This window comes from Somniosus microcephalus, chromosome 22 (genome assembly GCF_052327205.1).
Source record: "Somniosus microcephalus isolate GS21.2 chromosome 22, FLI_Smic_1.0, whole genome shotgun sequence".
Lineage (NCBI taxonomy): Eukaryota > Metazoa > Chordata > Chondrichthyes > Squaliformes > Somniosidae > Somniosus > Somniosus microcephalus.
The window spans coordinates 62,231,992-62,250,002 of record NC_141008.1 but is presented as its reverse complement, the minus strand read 5'-3'; the positions used below and the strand labels follow the sequence as shown (position 1 = coordinate 62,250,002).

Here is an 18,011-nt window from a genome sequence, read left to right as displayed (position 1 = left end):
TTGATTGACAGCATACCTTTTGTTAGCCTAGTAAACCCCATCAAAATGTAACTGGATCCTTGATGCTTCTTCCTTCATGCAAATAGAGCCTTCTAATTCTCCTCTTTACAAAATGATCTGTCAGTTGCAGTCTGTTGAAATATGCCAATGTAAATTGGTCATTATAGTGTAAATTATTCCAGAAATCCTTCACGTTACTGTTGCGTTTAACTCTCAAATTGGTATATATTACAAGCAAAATGTTTGTGGATACAGAGGAATTACAAAGTGGCAACATTTCTTCGCATCAGAGCCATTTGCCCGTCACTCAGTATAATATTTTCCCCTCATTGTAATGCCATGCAATATACCAAGAGCCTTTCACTTTTCGTTCATTCTCACTATCTGTTTATCTTGAAATTCAATGTTTTATTTTTTTATATAGTGATTAGATGCAACTATTTACTCAAGTAATCCCCTTCATCATTTTTATATTTTTTCACTTTGTTTGAATAGCTTTGAAGCTCGCGGTGGTAGATATCTATCACTCCAGATTAAAAGAGAGACAACGAAGAAAAAAGTAAGTCCCTACTGATTTTATTTGACCTTTTGTACACTGGGGTTTTTTTTTAGCTTTTATTCTTCCAAAAATCATTTCTAAATCCCCCAAAAAATCAAAATGAATCCCTTTTCCTGTTGGTTTGCTTTTACCCCTGAAAACAAGTTGCTGTTTCACATTCCTCAGTTTACACAGTGGTGATCTTATGCTTGTCATTTTTTGTGTGCCATTGCAAGGTGGGTTTGTTGTGCTGTGTACTGGCCCATGAGGTTACACAGGTCTGTAGTGCCGCCTTAATGATGTCGCTGTGTATTGAGGGTGGAGATATTGCAGTACGACACAAAATAGACATAGAAAGTCTCGCTGGGTGTGATTTATCAGTAATGTTGTAACCAGGACTGACAGTGTATCGAGAGTTTGCTACAACTGTAGTGGTAGCAGTGACCTTTACTATCCATCAATACCACTGCAAACGCATCCATAAAGGAAGCAAAAAAGGGGTCCTCTGACTTAGGTTTAAACATTCTAGGCAGAAAAATAACAAACTGTAAAACTGATTCTTGTCCATGACAGCAAGGTTAGACTTTATAGTGCTGGCAACCAGAAATTGGTTTCACAGCTTCTCCTTTTGCTGTTTGCAGTATTTAAATTTAAGTTGATTTTTTTTTTAAACTTAGTGTTGTGCAAGCTGGTGTCAGCCCTTTTTATCAGAATGGAAAAAACACATTGTGTTGCAGCTAACTAACTCTATATTTCTACCCCCACCCTGTAAATTCCAATTCCATTATTCATGCCTTTTCCCAGCCATAGAGTAGCTGAGGGTAAACTGCCTTCTGATTTTTTTTTTGTCTTTCTCCTTTTGTGAGGAGCAGCCTAGCCTTACGCCTGCATCTCGGCACCCACCAGTTACCAAGATCAAGAGCTTAGCTTTAGCAACCACCGACTGCTCAACATCCTTCTTTACTTCTGAAGCGTCTTAGGATATTTGCAATGTTGAAGATGTTATATAAATGCAAGTTGTTACCAACAGTGGGCCATTTAGAAAGAAAGAACAGACTTGCATTTATATCGTGCCTTTCTGACTGCAGGATATCCCAAACTGCTGCACAACAAATGAAATACTTCGGAAGTGTTGCAATGTAGGGAAATGTTTGATGGAATGCCCCAGCATTGTACTGTACAAATTTGATGCAGTGTACCAATGTATTGTTCCATCTATGAGCGTATCAAGCTTTTTACTACCACTTGCACAATGAGAAATCGGTGTACTAGAATTCCTGAACTGTTGCTCCAATCTGCTCAGAAACTGACACTTTCACTGCCTCCAGAGATTGTTGTGCAAAATGATGCTTCCCAAGCAGCAAATGGTGCTATATATAAAATTTGTGGGATTCAGTTTGGAGTGTTGCACCAGATGACTTTCCCTGGTAGCTGTGGAATAGGTTATCCAGTTTAGATTCGGACTGCCCCTTTTCCCAGACACCGCAGTAAAGCAAGTGATCTCTGCACAGCACCACCTTCCTGTGGTACAGCTGCGAGAATCTGTGCCCTTTCACACTATGGTTCGCCAACACAGCTGCAGACTCTTTTATCTCTGTAAAGGCCAATTTTCTGATAAAGTTGGAGGCGGTGTAGTGGCGTGTGTTTGAACACCAGGGTGCACTATGAAACGGTGAGGCATGCGTCACATCTATATTTTCCCGCACTTGGCCTTTATTGCAAGGAGGTTGGAGTACAAGTCTTGCTACAATTGTACAAGGCTTTGGTAAGACCACACCCTGGAGTACTGTGCACAGTTTGGTCTCCTTCTCTGAGGAAGGATATATTTGCCTTAGAGGCGGTACAAAGGTTCACTAGATTGATTCCTGGGATGAGAGAGTTGTCCTATGAGGAGAGATTGAGTAGATTGGGCCTATACTCTCTGGAGTTTAGAAGAATGAGAGGTGATCTCATTGAAACATACAAGATTCTGAGGGGGATTGATGGGGTAGAATCTGAGAGGTTGTTTCTCCTGGCTGGAGAGTCTAGAACTAGGGGGCACAGTCTCAGAATAAGGGGTCAAGGGTGGCCATTTAGGACTGAGATGAGGAGGAATTTCTTCACGCTGAGGGTTGTGAATCTTTAGAATTCTCTACCCCAAAGGGCTGTGGATGCTGAATCGTTGAGTATATTCAAAGCTGAGATAGATTTTTGGACTCTAGGGGAATCGAGGGATATGGGGATCGGGCGGGAAAGTGGAGTTGAGATTGAAGATCAGCCATGATCTTATTGAATGGTGGAGCAGGCTCGAGGGGCCGTATGGCCTACTCCTGCTCCTAATTCTTGCGTTCTTTGTGTATGCCATATTACTGTGGGGAATATATTGAGCTTATTTATAAATGTTATGGAGCAGGACACTTCTATCTATTGGTAAAACCAATGACATCATGTAACTGAGAGTTAATCTAGAAGTGATTTGATTCTACCAGTAATTTAGAAATGAATTTGTGACCAGAGAATTTTACTCTCTCCGCAGAATTTTGAGAGACCATGGCCTGATCAACCTCAGAAAATTTCAGAGTAAGTATAATCAGTGTCCAGTATATCTAAGAAAGACGAGTTTATATTGTAACGGGTCTGAATGGGGAGCGGTCATGTGTCATACAGAACTGTACCTTTTCCATGGTTTCTTCAGAGAAGTATAAATAGTATTAACTGCAGATGTCTACACTGTTAGTGAAGGAGCACATCAATAACAGTGATTCACTTGCTGCTGCTGCCAAGTGTTTTTTGTTTGCCTGTAGTAGGTTGTGATGCACCTTCAGTAATTAATCAGTTTTTGAGCCCAAATTGTGAATGAAGTAAATGCAATTTCTACAGAGCATACTTTGTATTGTGTTGCTTTATTAATTCTATTTAAACTGATGACTCAAGTATTTTGTGCAGGAAATTGGTGTACAAATTGGGTCTGTAATAAAGTTCTCAAATTTATTGCAGTCTAATCCTTTTATGCATACTTCTGCTAATCCTTTTAATCGGATAATTCCCTCAGTCATTTAGCTGTAGACAGTTGCTGTCGAAGGCCATTCACGTGATGTTGAATTAAGCTAAGACTGCTAAACATTTCCTTTATATAATCAAGATAAAACAAAAGTTAAAGCTATCCAAATTCTCAAATTGCAATACCCTTTCTATCAGCTTTTGCCCCGAGTTGGTGTCTTTTGCATACTTTACTTTACATCAGTCTGAAGAAGTGATAGTGATGGCAATTTACTGAAAATTGAAATCTTCAAAACATCAACAAATACCAGTTGCTAATCTGTGCCTCTCCCTCAGCAATCTAGATGTTACAGCAGGTGCTTATAGCTGCTACCAGTGCACTGTATGTGTGGAACTGAGATTATTGTGTCTAAAAGAAGGCATTAATTACTTTAACCAACGTCAGTGAGTTGCACCACCCAACGGATAAAATTAGCAGCAATTACTTCACCATTCAAAATACAAATTGATGTTGTACAAAATTGCTTACTTGTCTGAAATATTTCTTTTAGAAGGATCGGACTGTAATTTTACCTGTGACTACCCAATGAATTTACAAAAAGACTCTCCAAGGCAAACCTCCATCTACAAACCAGTGGGTTTGCATTTTGGAGTATGTTAGTACTTGTTTTTAAATCCTTGCAGTGGTAGTTCGGAAGACCCCCCTACTTCTACCTCCGTAACCTCGTCTGCTTCCTCTCCTGCCTTAGCCCCTCCGCTGCTGAAACTCTCACCGACGCCTTTGTCACCTCCGGACTTGACTATCCCAATGCTCTCCTGGTCAACCTTCTATCCTCTGCACTCTGAACTTCAGTTCATCCAAATCTCTGCTGCCCATATCCTATCCTGCATCAAGACCCAATCAGCCATCACTCCTGCCCTTGCAGACCCATATTGGCCCCCGGTCCCCAATGCTTCCAGTTTAAAATTCGCATCCTTTTGTTCAAATTCCTCTGTGGCTTACCCCACCCTATCTCTGTAGCCCCCTTGCCCCACAACTGTCAGCCATGGCTTCAGCCATTTAGGCCCCACACTCTGGAATTCCCTCCCTCCCTAGTCCGCTCCGCCTCTCTACCTTCCTCTCCTCCTTTTGAGGCTCTCCTTAAAACCCACCTCTTTGGTCAAGCTTTTGGTCACCCTTTTAATATCTCCTCCTTTGGCTCGGCATCTATTTTGGTCTGATTATGCCTTTGAAGTGCCTTGGGACATTTTTCTACATTAAAGGTGCTAGATAAATGCAAATTGTTGAACATCTGCCAGTCAAGAATCCATTTCCCCACTCTCTCCAAATTCAGTTGCATTCTATTTCACTCTTCTACATTATTAACTCTGCCACAGAATCAGGGGGAGCTGAATTTTTACAGGGCAGACAGCAGATTTTAATGGTACTAATGTCACTAGTATTGGGGGAGGAGTACCAGTATTTGATAATCTGTTGAAGGGGGATTTTTTTTTGAAAGCCAGTGATAGTGGATGAGCTTCATGTAAATCATTCTGTTGTTCTGAAACTGAGTCACTGAGCTAAAAATGGTTCAGAAGCTATAGTCAAACAAATAAGTAGTACACTACAAATTGGATATCAGTTTTCCTTTCACATTCCATTGCCATGCTTTTGATGTGTTTAGCCATTTGTATAATAAAAATATATAAAAACAGAAAATGCTGGAAATACACAGCAGGGGCAGCAACTGTAAAGAAAATAGACAAGTTCTGACATTTTGGGTGTATACCCTTCATTAGAATGTCATAGCCTGTCTTTCTCTGTACAGATGTTGACTGACCAATTAATAATTAATTTAATTTATACCTCACTAAGGTTCCTACTTGGTTTTAGCTCATTCAGTAACAGCAGTAAGCGTAGTAACTGAGATCAGATTAAATTAAAAGCAACAAACGGATATGTTACTGTTTCTCATTGCAATAAGCTGAGTGTTGAAGTGCAGCTCCATGTAAAACCCAGATCACTTTCAGTATTCAGCATAACTACAGCACTGAAGATGAGTTGCAGGATCCTGTCTACATCATAGTCTAAGGATAAGGGGTAAGCCATTTAGGACAGAGATGAGGAAGAATTTCTTCACCCAGAGAGTGGTGAACCTGTGGAATTCTCTACCACAGAAGGCGGTTGAGGCCAAGTCTTTAAATATATTCAAGAAGGAGTTAGATATATTTCTTAGAGCTAAAGGTATCAAGGGATATGGGGAGAAGGCAGGTACGGGGTACGGAATTTGGATGATCAGCTATGATCTCATCGAATGGCGGAGCAGGCTCGAGGGGCCGAATGGCCTACTCCTGCTCCTATCTTCTATGTTTCTATAACACGTACTAGCAAAATATCCTTAAACAGAAAAAAATTACAATTAAAAAAAAAAAAAAAAAAATTCTTCCCTAGAAGAGTTAGAAAATTATTTTATACTTTTCAGTAAACAGCCCTCTTTATCTGTTGAATATCTTCATTTGCCAATTAAAAAAAAAAACCTAAATTACTTTTAAAGTTTTTATTTTCTCTCCTCCTTTTCCCACATTCCACAAGATGCCTCTGCTGCGTTTCTATTAATGCACCTGCTAGGACTTGTACTTTAGTACCCAACTCCCATGGGCAAGTGCCTGGTCTCTGCTCGGTGCTAGCTTCTGACAACATGCTATAATCAGGAATGGTGAGTGCCAAGTGGAGAGTCACCGATGCCCAGGCTCTGCACAACAATGTTTGAGCTCGGCCTCTCTGCTCTGCCCAAACTGGCACCTCTCTGCCAGGCTAAATATTGCCCTCCACACAGCCCTGCCTCTGTCTGCAGAGGAGCTGAATGCCCTGACCACTCCTCTCTTTCCCCCACCCCACACACACACCTCAATTCTGAGGAAAAGGATGATTTATTCATTTAAAGAAATTAGTGGTTTATTAAATTTCAATATCACCTAATAGATTCAGCATTTACAGTTTTAATGAAGCTTAATGGTTGCAAATATGAGTATATTCATGGTTTATATGAAGAAACTCATTTTCATTTTATTGTTGAGAGGGACCCTCCAGATTGGGGTGAGAGAGATCCCATTGAAAGGAGGGGGGATGAGATCCAGTTAAAGTCAGGGGAGGGAAAGAGAGAGAGATGCTGTTGACGGGAGGGAAGAGATAAATGTTGTTGACGGGGTGAAATAGTGGTGTTGAAGGGGAGGAGGGAGAGATGGTCCCTGTGGGTGAATTGCAGCAGCTCCCAAATGGCCTTTGTCTCCCAGTGCCTGACATCTGTACCTACCTTTGTCCATTAAGTGCTGGCTGCCATCTTGCTGCCTGCCCTAGCCTTTTAGTAAAAGATGAAATTGAGTAAATCAGTAAAGGAACCTGTGTGACGAGCATATTGAGAGTGGAAGATATGTATGATTAGAAGTTATTGAGAAAGAAAAAGTAAAAATAGAGTTTAAGACAGATATAGCGATAGCAAAGTCTCTGAAGTGTACAGCAAGAGAAAAAATGAAAGAAAAGCAGAGAGAAAGTTGTAGGAGGAGAGATGACTTTTTTTTTAATTGTCTTTGACAAGTCACGATGCTAGTTTTGGGGAAAAAATATTATTTCACTCCGTAGTGATTCACTCACCAACAACGCATTTTCTTTTTATAAATAACTGATGGTTCACTGAACACACTCATTAAAACACATTGACTGTTCATGAATGCCATGTGTGTCTACCCAGGGAGGGCACCGTTGGACTGTCTGGAAATAGTTAATACATGGCAGCATGCAAAAGCTTTGGGCATTGTAATGAAGTTTATCCTGGGATATTCACAGTTGCACCCCATTGCAGTTGGGAAAATACATTCAAAAATGTCCACTTTTATAATTGCAGTTCTTGAAAGACGATACCCTAAAGAAGTTCAGGACCTCTATGAAGCTATGAGACACTTTGCAAGACTACTGGGGCCTACAGAGCATGACAAATTTATTGAAAGCCATACATGTACGTAGCATTTCTTCTATTTTTTTTCCTTTTATGCAGTAGTTGCAGCCTTTTAAAGTTGACATAAAAGTGTGTTCTGTTGCACATCACAGGCTAAAATACAGATCATTTCATTCCTTAAAAATAATGACTTTTTTTAAACAAATTTATATTTTTGTTGACCATGATCAGAATATTTTTTTTTTTAATTACTGATCTCTGTGGCTTTTAAATGCCTTAAGATATAATATGTTATTTAAGGTTCAAAATTTGAGAATTTTATCAACTTCTTTAGAATTATATTGAGATCCAGAAAAATCCCAAATATCATGTGTCTGGGTGGGAGGGGGGTTTACACATTCAATTAAAAGTGACCTTTCTGACTGATGTCACCCTTTTCTCATAGTGGATTTTGAACTTCGGAAGGAGATCAAACGGTTGCAAGAATACAGACGGGCAGGAATCTTCACATTCCGTGGTGCGTTATTTGGGCAGCTATTCATTAAGTATTATTTCTCATAAGCTTGTAAATGTCAGTGCGACAGGCCAAACAAATGTATTGAGGAGAGAGGGATACTGTATTATAAAGCATCGGATCCAATTAATATACCATGAAATAATGTTGGTGTGTATGTGCACTTTGTGTGTTTAGACCTAATATATATGCACTTTAAAGTTATGCAGTGAATTTCAGTTCTGGGTAGCAGCATTTTCAAAATCAATTTGTAAATTTAGAAAAGGAAAACAAAGTCATATACATGTAAATCTGATTCCTGCAGACTATTATCGAGACTCCGTACGTTCTGATTGTTGCTGATGTAGCCATTCCTGTTTTAACCAAGAGTTGTTATAAGCAACTTTTTTGATCCGATATCCAGTTCCATCCAACAGGACTGCAATATCTTGCCTACTTTATTTGGAGAGGTATGGGGAAGAAAATACTGAAATGTATTTTGTGCTGCTGTTAGTTCATCTGTCCACCAATATGATCTTAGCACCTCATTAACCTCCTCCTTGAACTTTTATCTCACAGCACTTCCTCTATGAAACAGTTTTTGGGCATCAGAAGCCCTACTGAACCCTAAAGACTTCCTCTCATCTGGTGCTTATTGTGTTCTGAGCAGAGGCAGTGTGCATCCCATTCATGCATCTAAGCCAGTGGATTGCATCACCTTTAACAGATTTTCATTTCAGAAAATGATATTGTCTAATCTATTTTGTGCATTAATTGTCTAGCTGGTAACAAAGTAAAATATACCCTTGGTTCTAGTTTTGTTTTACGTTGTAACTTTCTGGAGTGCCTTAATTCAAGCAACTGTACTAAATGAGCATTTGGTGCATTTATTGTTAATTAGCCATGGCATGTGGTTTAATGGTAAAACAATTGGATAAATTGTTTACTAAATTGATTTTACTACCTTTTTTTTGGATGGTGCATTATTTCTAACTGTACTTGTATCCCATACTTCACACCTTGGTCAGCAACTGAAAGAGTAAACTGGCAAATACCATCCTCACCACATTCTCAATTATTGGCACTGGCGTACTAGAATGGGGTGAAGTGTAACTCAAATGGCCTTATCCCTTCTTATTGCTGTGCTTGATGACCAATTAACATTGGCATTTTCTGCTTTATCGGCAAAGATTGAGTGTCAGTCTTTAGGGAATGCCAGAGGAAGTCCACAACTTGACTCTCAAAAGGCACAATTTTTTTTTGGCTGACTGCAGTGCAAATCGCAAACCATCACTTTTTATAATTTTTTTTGTGTGCTTAATGACTAACAATATCAATTCTGGACATGTACAGCCAAGTACTAAAATATGCAGGTATCTGTCCAGGACACCTAATTTGTGGTCTGCTCAATGGTGCTTTATTACATGTGCATCAAACTGGTTCTGATCCATCTGTCACATAAAACAGTACCAGATAAAGATCCCAAACTATTGTAAATTAACTTTTAATAAAAGTGTGGTGCAACAGTCTAGAATAATGCAGAGCACAGAATTCAAATACTTCAGTCCCTTTTGTAAAAGAGTTGCAATTGAAGTGTAACCTTTTAGCCAATTAAATTTATTTCAGAAGCATCTTGGCAAATTAGTGTTTTTATAAATATCTCACAAATTGAATTGATCTTGATTCTCACTCCTGCAATAGTCATAGGTTTACAGTTCAGACACAGTCCAAGATTCTTCACCAGACACTATTTTATCTTGCTGTTTGGTCATTATTTGAGTCCTCTATATCTATATACAGGAAACTCTTTTTATCCGGCATCAACGGGACCGGCGTGGTGCCGGTTTATCAAAAAGTCCGGATTACAGAGAGGTATAGTAAAAGGTACGAGAGCTCCATATACAGCAACAAAGCCAGGCTTCCCTGTTGCTTAGCAACAGGTGCAGGAACCCGGCCACAAGATCCAAGCGTCCCTGTTGCTTAGCAACAGGTGCCGGAACCCGGCCACAGATCCAGGAACGGCCACTAATAATGAAGTAAAACTTACCTGAACCTACTCCTGAATTTTGCCGGTTAACAGATATTTCCGGTTATTTAGGTGCCGGTAAATCGAGAGTTTCCTGTAATCTGAAAATGAGTCCGTGAAAATTACTATAAAATTGCTGAAATGTATATGTGGAGCAACTTTCATGATTTGAATTTGAATCAAAATTATTAGATTTTTTTTTAGTATAATGTGCTGCAAAAATATAGTTTCTATTTTCTGAAACTACCTTTTCAGATTGTCCTACAAATTGGATTTATTAACAGTTGTCTCTAACTGTATCTGCTGCTAGGTCATGTTCGAGCCATGAAAAGAAGTATCACTGGAAAAGTTGCTAGAATATTTTTGTTTCTTGAATGGTCCCAGTTGTCTGTATAAGTTTTAACTTTCACATGCTGCTCTTCGATCATGTCTTCTTGTATAGGTGCCAAAGTATATGACTGTTTGAAGGTGCATCGTGAGGAGGAACGTCTAAAACGCAGCATGCTCACAGATGTTCTCCAGTGCCTCCAGGACTCCAACGCCTGCCAGCAGTGGTTGCACAAACAAGCAGCAATGTGAGTTCTCCTGGACTGACAGAGGCCAGAATTTTGTTCGCCCATGTGATTAAATTATTTATTACAATTTCACAGTTTGATCCTTTCTCTCATGGCGGGAGAGCTGAAGATGCTGGTATTGTGAGACGTAATGAATTCAACGGAGATCACTTTGAGGGTGGTTGCAAGATTCTGACTTTCAATGCGTTCATACTATGACGCAAGAGACTCTGAGATGGTTCTTTTTGCACATTATTTTTGCATGGGATCCTCTCTTGTGCATGGAAAACCTAATAGGAAATGGGATGCATTCACCTAGGTTTTTGTCATTCATTTTAGAACATCTGGTGGTATCACAAGATCATCATATCAATCTCAATCCTTTTAAACCAAATTCAGCATATGAATTGCAATTCACAAGCTGAACTACTTCAAATTACTTTTTAATTTTTTTAATTTATTAGTATTATTGTCGAGGTGAAGACTGATGCTTATGAATTTGATGATTCCTTCCCTCACTGCTTTGCAGTTACTGATTATCATCAAACGCTTAAGGCTCCAATTCTGATCACATCTCCAATGAAAAAGGTGGTGCCTGTCATCGAATCTGGCACTACATAAATTTTCTGCACTTTCCAAGTGATTTCAATTTGCATCCTGTGCAGTTACACCCTGGAGAAAAAAAAATCATCCTTGGCACAGATGCTACACTTTGAATGGAATTAGGCCAGGGCAGCATATGGAACACAACAGTAACCTGTCATGAAATCACTCATACCTGAATTAATAAACATGGAAAAAATACATACCATGTTCTGATGTATGAAATTTCTTCCCACTCTACTGTCTTTGTCACAGTGACCTCCTTCCTTCACCCCATAAGATTTTATTAAATTATCTGCGTTGAGGATCAAGGATGTATTCATGCAACAGCACCTAGAAGGCTGTGGCTTTTTGAAGAATGTAAACAGAACTTCAGCGATGAGTTACATGTATTAATACAGAATCCGAGCTGCAAATGTCACAAAGAAGATTTTAACTGAGGTACTACAGAGATCCTGTAGCGCAAATATCACACAAACTATCTTGATAGACATGGGGGGGACCATTCTGAGCCCAACGAACCAGCAAGCAACCCATGGCACATACAAACCAATTCCGTCAGCTATGACAGGTAAAGTTCATTATATTTATCTCCTTTTGTAAAGAATCTATTCACTCTGTCTAAGCTGTAATAGATATTAGATCAACCACGGGCAGAGGAAAAGAGAGGGAGAGTGACCTTTCAACTTCTTGCGCTTTCGAAACCTTACATACCCTACATGCTGTTTGTTGATTTCAGGGGAATTTGTGTGCAGAATCTTATAAAATACTAGAAGAATGTTATTTATGACTATACTTATGATTGATATGCTGGTCATAAATTATATGCCATTGTGTATACATATACATTTGAGCCAAAGTATTAATCAAAATCTGATGTTTCAACATATTTATTTGTTAATGTTTGTGTGCATCCTGTTGTGTATAGTTGTATTTTGAAGTTTCTCTGCATTCAATACATCACATTTTTAATTAAAATCCTTTACATATTAAGAAATGGACAAAAACAAAATTCCCATTAAGTCACTGGCCACGTAATACAGGAAACTTTGTTATATCCGGCACCGACGGGACCGGCGTGTTGCCGATCTATCAAAACTGCCGGACATACAAAGTTAATGTTGAAGCATACGGAGGTTTTCATCTCCGTATCTGACAACAAACACTGTTGTTTAGCAACAGCTTGTAAACAGTCAGCCCGTACCTTGGAAGCGTCTCTGTAGCTTAGCAACAGCTTCAGAGAGACTTTCCAGAGCCCGACTGTTGAAAACAAAGCCACGAGAAGAAAACAAAGCCACGAGAAGAAAAAAAACCTAACAAAACAGCTCCTGATTTCTGCCAGTAGATCGAGGTTTCCGGACATACAACCTCCGGATAAACCAAAGTTTCCTGTATTTGTCTCTTGTTCATGCACTACCCAACTCTCACTTGCATGTGCTCAATCACCCTCGCACACAGAGCAGGGTGCTTTCTAAATACAGGAAACTCTCTTTTTACCAGCACCTAAATAACCGGAAATCTCTCTTAACCAGCAAAATTCAGGAGTAGGTTCAGGTAAGTTTTACTTCATATTAGTGGCCGTGTAACCGGGGTTCCTGAATCTGTGGCTGTGTAACTGGGGTTCCTGCACCTCTTGCCATGCAACAGGGACGCCTGGATCTGTGGCCGTGTAACCGGGGTTCCTGAATCTGTGGCCGTGTAACCAGGGTTCCTGCACCTGTTGCCATGCAACAGGGACGCCTGGATCTGTGGCCGTGTACGGGGCTCTCGTACCTTAGTAAGTATACCTCTCTGTAATCCGGACTTTTTTATCAACCGGCAGCACAGTGCCGGATAAAAAAGTTTCCTGTAATGCTTACTGCTGAGAAAATACCTTTCAATTTTGAGGGTGGTGAATAATCCAGGCAAAAAGCATGGGTTTCTTCTGCAGTCCTAAATTTTCAAATTTTACAGTGCATCATCCACATTAAAAGGACACCTTCCTGATTTTCTAGAGGGAAGTGGTTTCCAAGTTCTAAAAATGTACTAATTTCATTATTTTGTATTTCACTTTTACATTTCAGTGATTCAGGACTAAACCCAGTGGCACCAGTCATTCCTACTGCAGGTGAGTAGCTGCTGATCCTGGCTGAGAAGCGCAGAAGGTTCTCCTTAACTTGGTCATGCACTGCAAAGTTTGAGCAACCCAATATATTAACGGCAGCAAAATACTGCGGATGCTGGAAATCTGAAATAAAAACAGAAAATGCTGGAAATACTCAGCAGGTCAGGCAGCATCTGTGGAGCGAGAAGCAGTTACCATTTCAGGTCGATGACCTTTTTGAAAATATTAACAATTTGCTTTTTTGCAGTGGAAAGAGGTTAGACCTTCAGAACCAGTTAGTTCTTTTTTCCCCTCTGGCTTATACATAGTTGCAGTTGTACGTTCTACTTGCACAGCATCAGATGGAGGTTACATTGATCCAATGAAATTATTGGCACAGTTACGTATAGTAGTTTTACACCTTCTGTACAAAAACAAAATGGCACACTATTAATTTATTCAGAAAATATTATGAATAAAGACTTAATTTATTTCATTCATTCTGCTTTTATTCTATTATGGATTTTAAATTTACAGTACAGTAATTCAATATTTGTAGTGGTTATATAATAGAAATCATATTACTCTAAAATCTGATGTGTAAATTGCATCTTCATGTGTTTCTGTGCCCTCTAAATAGAGAAATATTGTGCATTCCTGTACAACTTGTAGAATTTTTAATAAAATTGCAACTGTAAAACAGTAACTTGTACATCGATATGACTTGTAGTCTGGATATTAACATATTTACTATAGAAATTGGAAAAGTCCATTATAAAACCGACAATGGACTTTGAAACAGTGCACTCTTAATTGTCTAGATCACTTTTCCCCTCTATCCCCAGTAAAAACTTTCCATTTTGTGGTGCAGGCTTGTAGTAAGCACAGCATCTTCTACTCTTTTAAACTGTTCAAATAAGTCTTTGCTTTTGTTGCTTACTTTGTCTTAATTTGAGTTAGAGCAGAACTTTCCTGTGATAGAACATTTATTGCCAGTGCTTAGGTTGCATCTTTATATAAGAAAAGGTTAATCGGCTTATCAAAACATCCCTGTAGTGTCCCAACTCTCTTCTCTTGTAGCGTCCAGCTTCATTGTGAATATCCCTTAAGTTTTTAAGCCTCTACTGGAAAAAAAAAAGTCACCCTCTAAATAAATGTTTAAAACTATCTCTCATTCATTTAAATTTGTACTCCACTGACTGAATTTAAAGTAATGGCACACTATTTTAATTTATTCAGAAAATATTTATGCATAAAGACTTAATTTATTTCATTCATTCTGCTTTTATTCTATTAATGGATTTTGAATTTACGGTAATTCAATATTTGTAGTGGTTATATAATAGAAAAACATATTACTCTAAAATCTGATGTGTAAATTGCATCTTCATGTGTTTCTGTGCCCTCTAAATAGAGGAATATCGTGCATTCCTGTACAACTTGTAGAATTTTTAATAAAATTGCAACTGTAAATTGTGAAATTGCGGTGACTGCGACAGCGTATTCTTTGAGTACGCCATCGTATTCCCTTTGAAATACCCCACAAGTTCCAGATTTCTGCTTCCACATGCGCGAAATCTGGAACTTGCAATCTGTCGAGGTACGCCTTGACAGATCATCTGAGCCGCCTGAAAACTGAGTGTTACTGGCGCAGAGTTGAGCTATTTGCCCAGCAATTGCCCACGTAAGTCTTACGGTTGATACGAGTAGGCTTGCATCGGCATAAGGGGATATCTAAGCCTTAAATTAAACATTTTACATCCTAAATTCTGCACATACACTTTATTAAATGAGTTTATGCAAATATAGGCCCGGATTACAGTCTTAATGATGTTTAAAATTATTATTAAAAAATTAAATTTTTATTGAGGTTAGTGCAATGAAGGAACTTATGAATAAAGTTGCAGTTCTGTACATTGTATAATTTTTACATTTCGGGATTCCATTGCATATCATATGGGGATTCCTTTTGTAAATGAGTGCAGTGGAATTCTCCTTTGTCATTGGAGGACCGGTCCCACGTGATTCCAGGTACGCTTCCGAACCGCCTGCATCCCTGGGATCCGTGGGCCATTACGCTGCCCTCCACCTCGAGGCCTGAGACCGCAACTCTTCGCAGCCTGGGCACCAGGAGGTACTTTCGGAATTGTTTCGCAGGTCGGAGGCGTACTCGGAGGTGCGCCTCCGACTGCAATTTCTAGGCCATTATTCTGTATATATCTTCCCTTTCCCTCCTTTTCTAGACTCCAGAGTTTACGGTTAATCTTTCCTCCTAACTCATTCCCGTTACACCTAGGAATTGCTCTTCTCTGCATCATCTCCAATGTGTGTGTATTGAACACTATACTACCAAGTGGGGTTTGACAACTGCATTGTAGATCCTCAGAATAACCCCCTATACATTAGTGTTCCAGTTATATAATCCCAGCATTTTTTTAAAATACCTTCAGCTTGTTGAACAGCCATTGAAAGTGATAAATCAACCACCCAGGTTCTTTTCTAAATCTCTTATCAGTTGACCCCCATTTATTTTAAACTTATGAGGGTAAGTTCAGCAATCTCCCTATCCCAGTAGGGAACCATGCTTGAAGGGAGCATGAGTCAGAGAATTAGTGTTACAATGTAGTAGTCCTATCTTCAACGTAGCTTCCCAGTGGGAGCACTGAATTTCCCAATGATGCACACTCTTTCGACTAATATGTAATGTTTCACATTTGAGTGTTGACCTTCATTTGCCAATTGTCTGACTAATTGCATTTGCTATCTAAACTAATTCTTTTGCTCCATTCTTTCCCTACTGTTCTCCACAATTTTAATATCAGCAAATTTGCAATGAGTTTCTCTATCTGGGTCACTTATTAGAGTAGAGATAACAGGGGTCCAAGTGCCTATCCTTTGTAGGATCCCACTCAGCCCTCGCCTCATTCCCCACCACACCCCATTCTGAATTCACTTCTCGCAAGAACTCCCTGCTTTCTGTTTATTAACCAACTCCTCATCCGGTCCCAACTACCCTGGATTCCTGTGGCTTTAAGTTTAATTAGATGTCTTAGAGGAACATGGGTAAAGGGAGACTAGAGTAGTAGGTATGTAAGTCACACCCTGGTTTGAAGGACATGAACAACTTGCGTAAAAGTGTGACCTATAGGAAAAATGAGTTTATTGAAATGGATGAGTCCACCAGTATTGTACAATGTCTATTTTGTAATGTTCTGTAATAATGTTGCCTACATAACAACGATGATTAGTTCAAAGTAATTCATTGTCTGAATTGAGATAGCGATTACTTTAAGTAGATGGGAGCTTGTGCGCAGCGCACACCACAATTTCCAGTATGCTTTTCCAGCAGGTGAGGCTTCCCACCAGAAGAGCAAAGTAAGAAATTGCCCTTTTGATGCACTGATGTTTACTGATTTTTGTTTTCCTTTTTTTGTTATGGATGGAGCAGGTAGGAGAAATGCACCTCCACTGAACCTCACAGGCCTTCCCGGAACAGAGAAACTCAACGAAAAAGAAAAAGAGGTACATGCGATGGTCTCTATACTGCTAACTTTCTTGAGATTCTCAAATCCTAATTATAGTTTCATCCTTAATTTTATGGGTGGGAATCAAATTAGGCTTCAGTCACTTCTGATTTTCCCTGGCGCCCTCTAGTTCCAATCAAAATGTTGCCAGTTAACCTTCCATTTTTCTGTATCTTTTGCAATGTCCTTTGAATTTTAGGGGCAGCAGTGGAAAAACAAACCTCAACAACGCTTATTAAAATAGAAAATGCTGGAACTACAGCATTTAAGAGAAAGATAGGTGGGACGTTTCATCGTAATAGTGTGGCATGACCTTCATATAATCACAGGAAGTATATGTAAAACTTTTAATGTATTATAAATATGTTTGAGTAATGTTCATGGATTCTTTCTTTCCCCCCGCCCCCCAACCGCCACCTATCTCATAGCTGTGCCAGATGGTGCGATTGGTCCCCGGAGCATATTTGGAATACAAGTCGGCATTAATGAACGAGAGCAGCAGGTTAGGTGGCCTGAAGCTAGCCCAGGCAAGGACTCTCATTAAAATAGATGTGAACAAAACAAGAAAGATCTACGATTTCCTGATACGAGAAGGATATATTACTAAAGCTTAAAAAGGCGGCCCAAGGCTGACGTTCAGGAGTGCTGTCACTAAGCAACCTTGGCAAATAGCAGACTGTCACCTGGCAACCTCCCATTTCTTTTGTCAGTGATGTACAGAATGAAAAAAATAACATCATGTATTTTTATTTATTCTCTTTTTGTAAAAGATTGGAATTTGTTCACTGTCTGATTCTGGATCTTTTATGTTTTGGCGACTGTAATGTGAATTCAGTATAATGAAACATGCTTTTTGTAATTGTTTATGTAAAGATGTATATTTAAACTTTTTTATTACGAAATCTGATTAAATTTCCTTGACAGCATTTACAACTTTTTATAGATCAGTTTTTGTATTGATGAAGTCATCTCACGTCGGCAACAACACATGATTCAGGAAGTTAAATAAATTTGATATAAAATAAATCCACTCCCTGAGCAATAATAGTGACTGAGAATAAATTTACAAAATGGAAGTCAATAAGGAGGTGCAGTGATTCAAAACACTGATTAGAGTATGCATCTTTCACACAAGTTTATATTTGGCACAAAATCAAAGGTGTAAATTGGGGCAGTGCTGTGTTTGAATGCTGCATTCAGTGCCACAGAGTGGGTAGTCATTGCTTTGATGGCAGCCAACTATATGGGACATTGGTCTGGGAGCACACTGTCCACATCT

General features: G+C 39.2%; 1 protein-coding gene across 6 annotated transcripts in view; it reads left to right on the top strand.

The window, feature by feature from the left end:
* Positions 1-17,658, top strand: part of tada2a (transcriptional adaptor 2A) — a 29,112-nt gene extending 11,454 nt beyond the window's left edge. The window contains exons 8-15 of one of the 6 annotated variants that reach the window (XR_015073261.1): positions 496-559; positions 3,054-3,097; positions 7,399-7,509; positions 7,895-7,966; positions 10,411-10,543; positions 13,189-13,232; positions 13,477-13,607; positions 16,657-16,714. Coding sequence is in view for 2 of the 6 variants with exons in the window: in XM_085964933.1 (XP_085821059.1) it covers positions 496-559; positions 3,054-3,097; positions 7,399-7,509; positions 7,895-7,966; positions 10,411-10,543; positions 13,189-13,232; positions 16,657-16,730; positions 17,161-17,346 (728 nt within the window). In the remaining 4 variants the exon portion in view is untranslated. Of the gene's footprint in view, positions 1-495; positions 560-3,053; positions 3,098-7,398; positions 7,510-7,894; positions 7,967-10,410; positions 10,544-11,380; positions 11,697-13,188; positions 16,731-17,160 lie in introns of those variants that run through there. The other 5 variants (XR_015073264.1, XR_015073263.1, XM_085964933.1 and 2 more) reach the window with 5 other exon arrangements.
* The last annotated feature ends 353 nt before the right edge of the window (positions 17,659-18,011 follow it).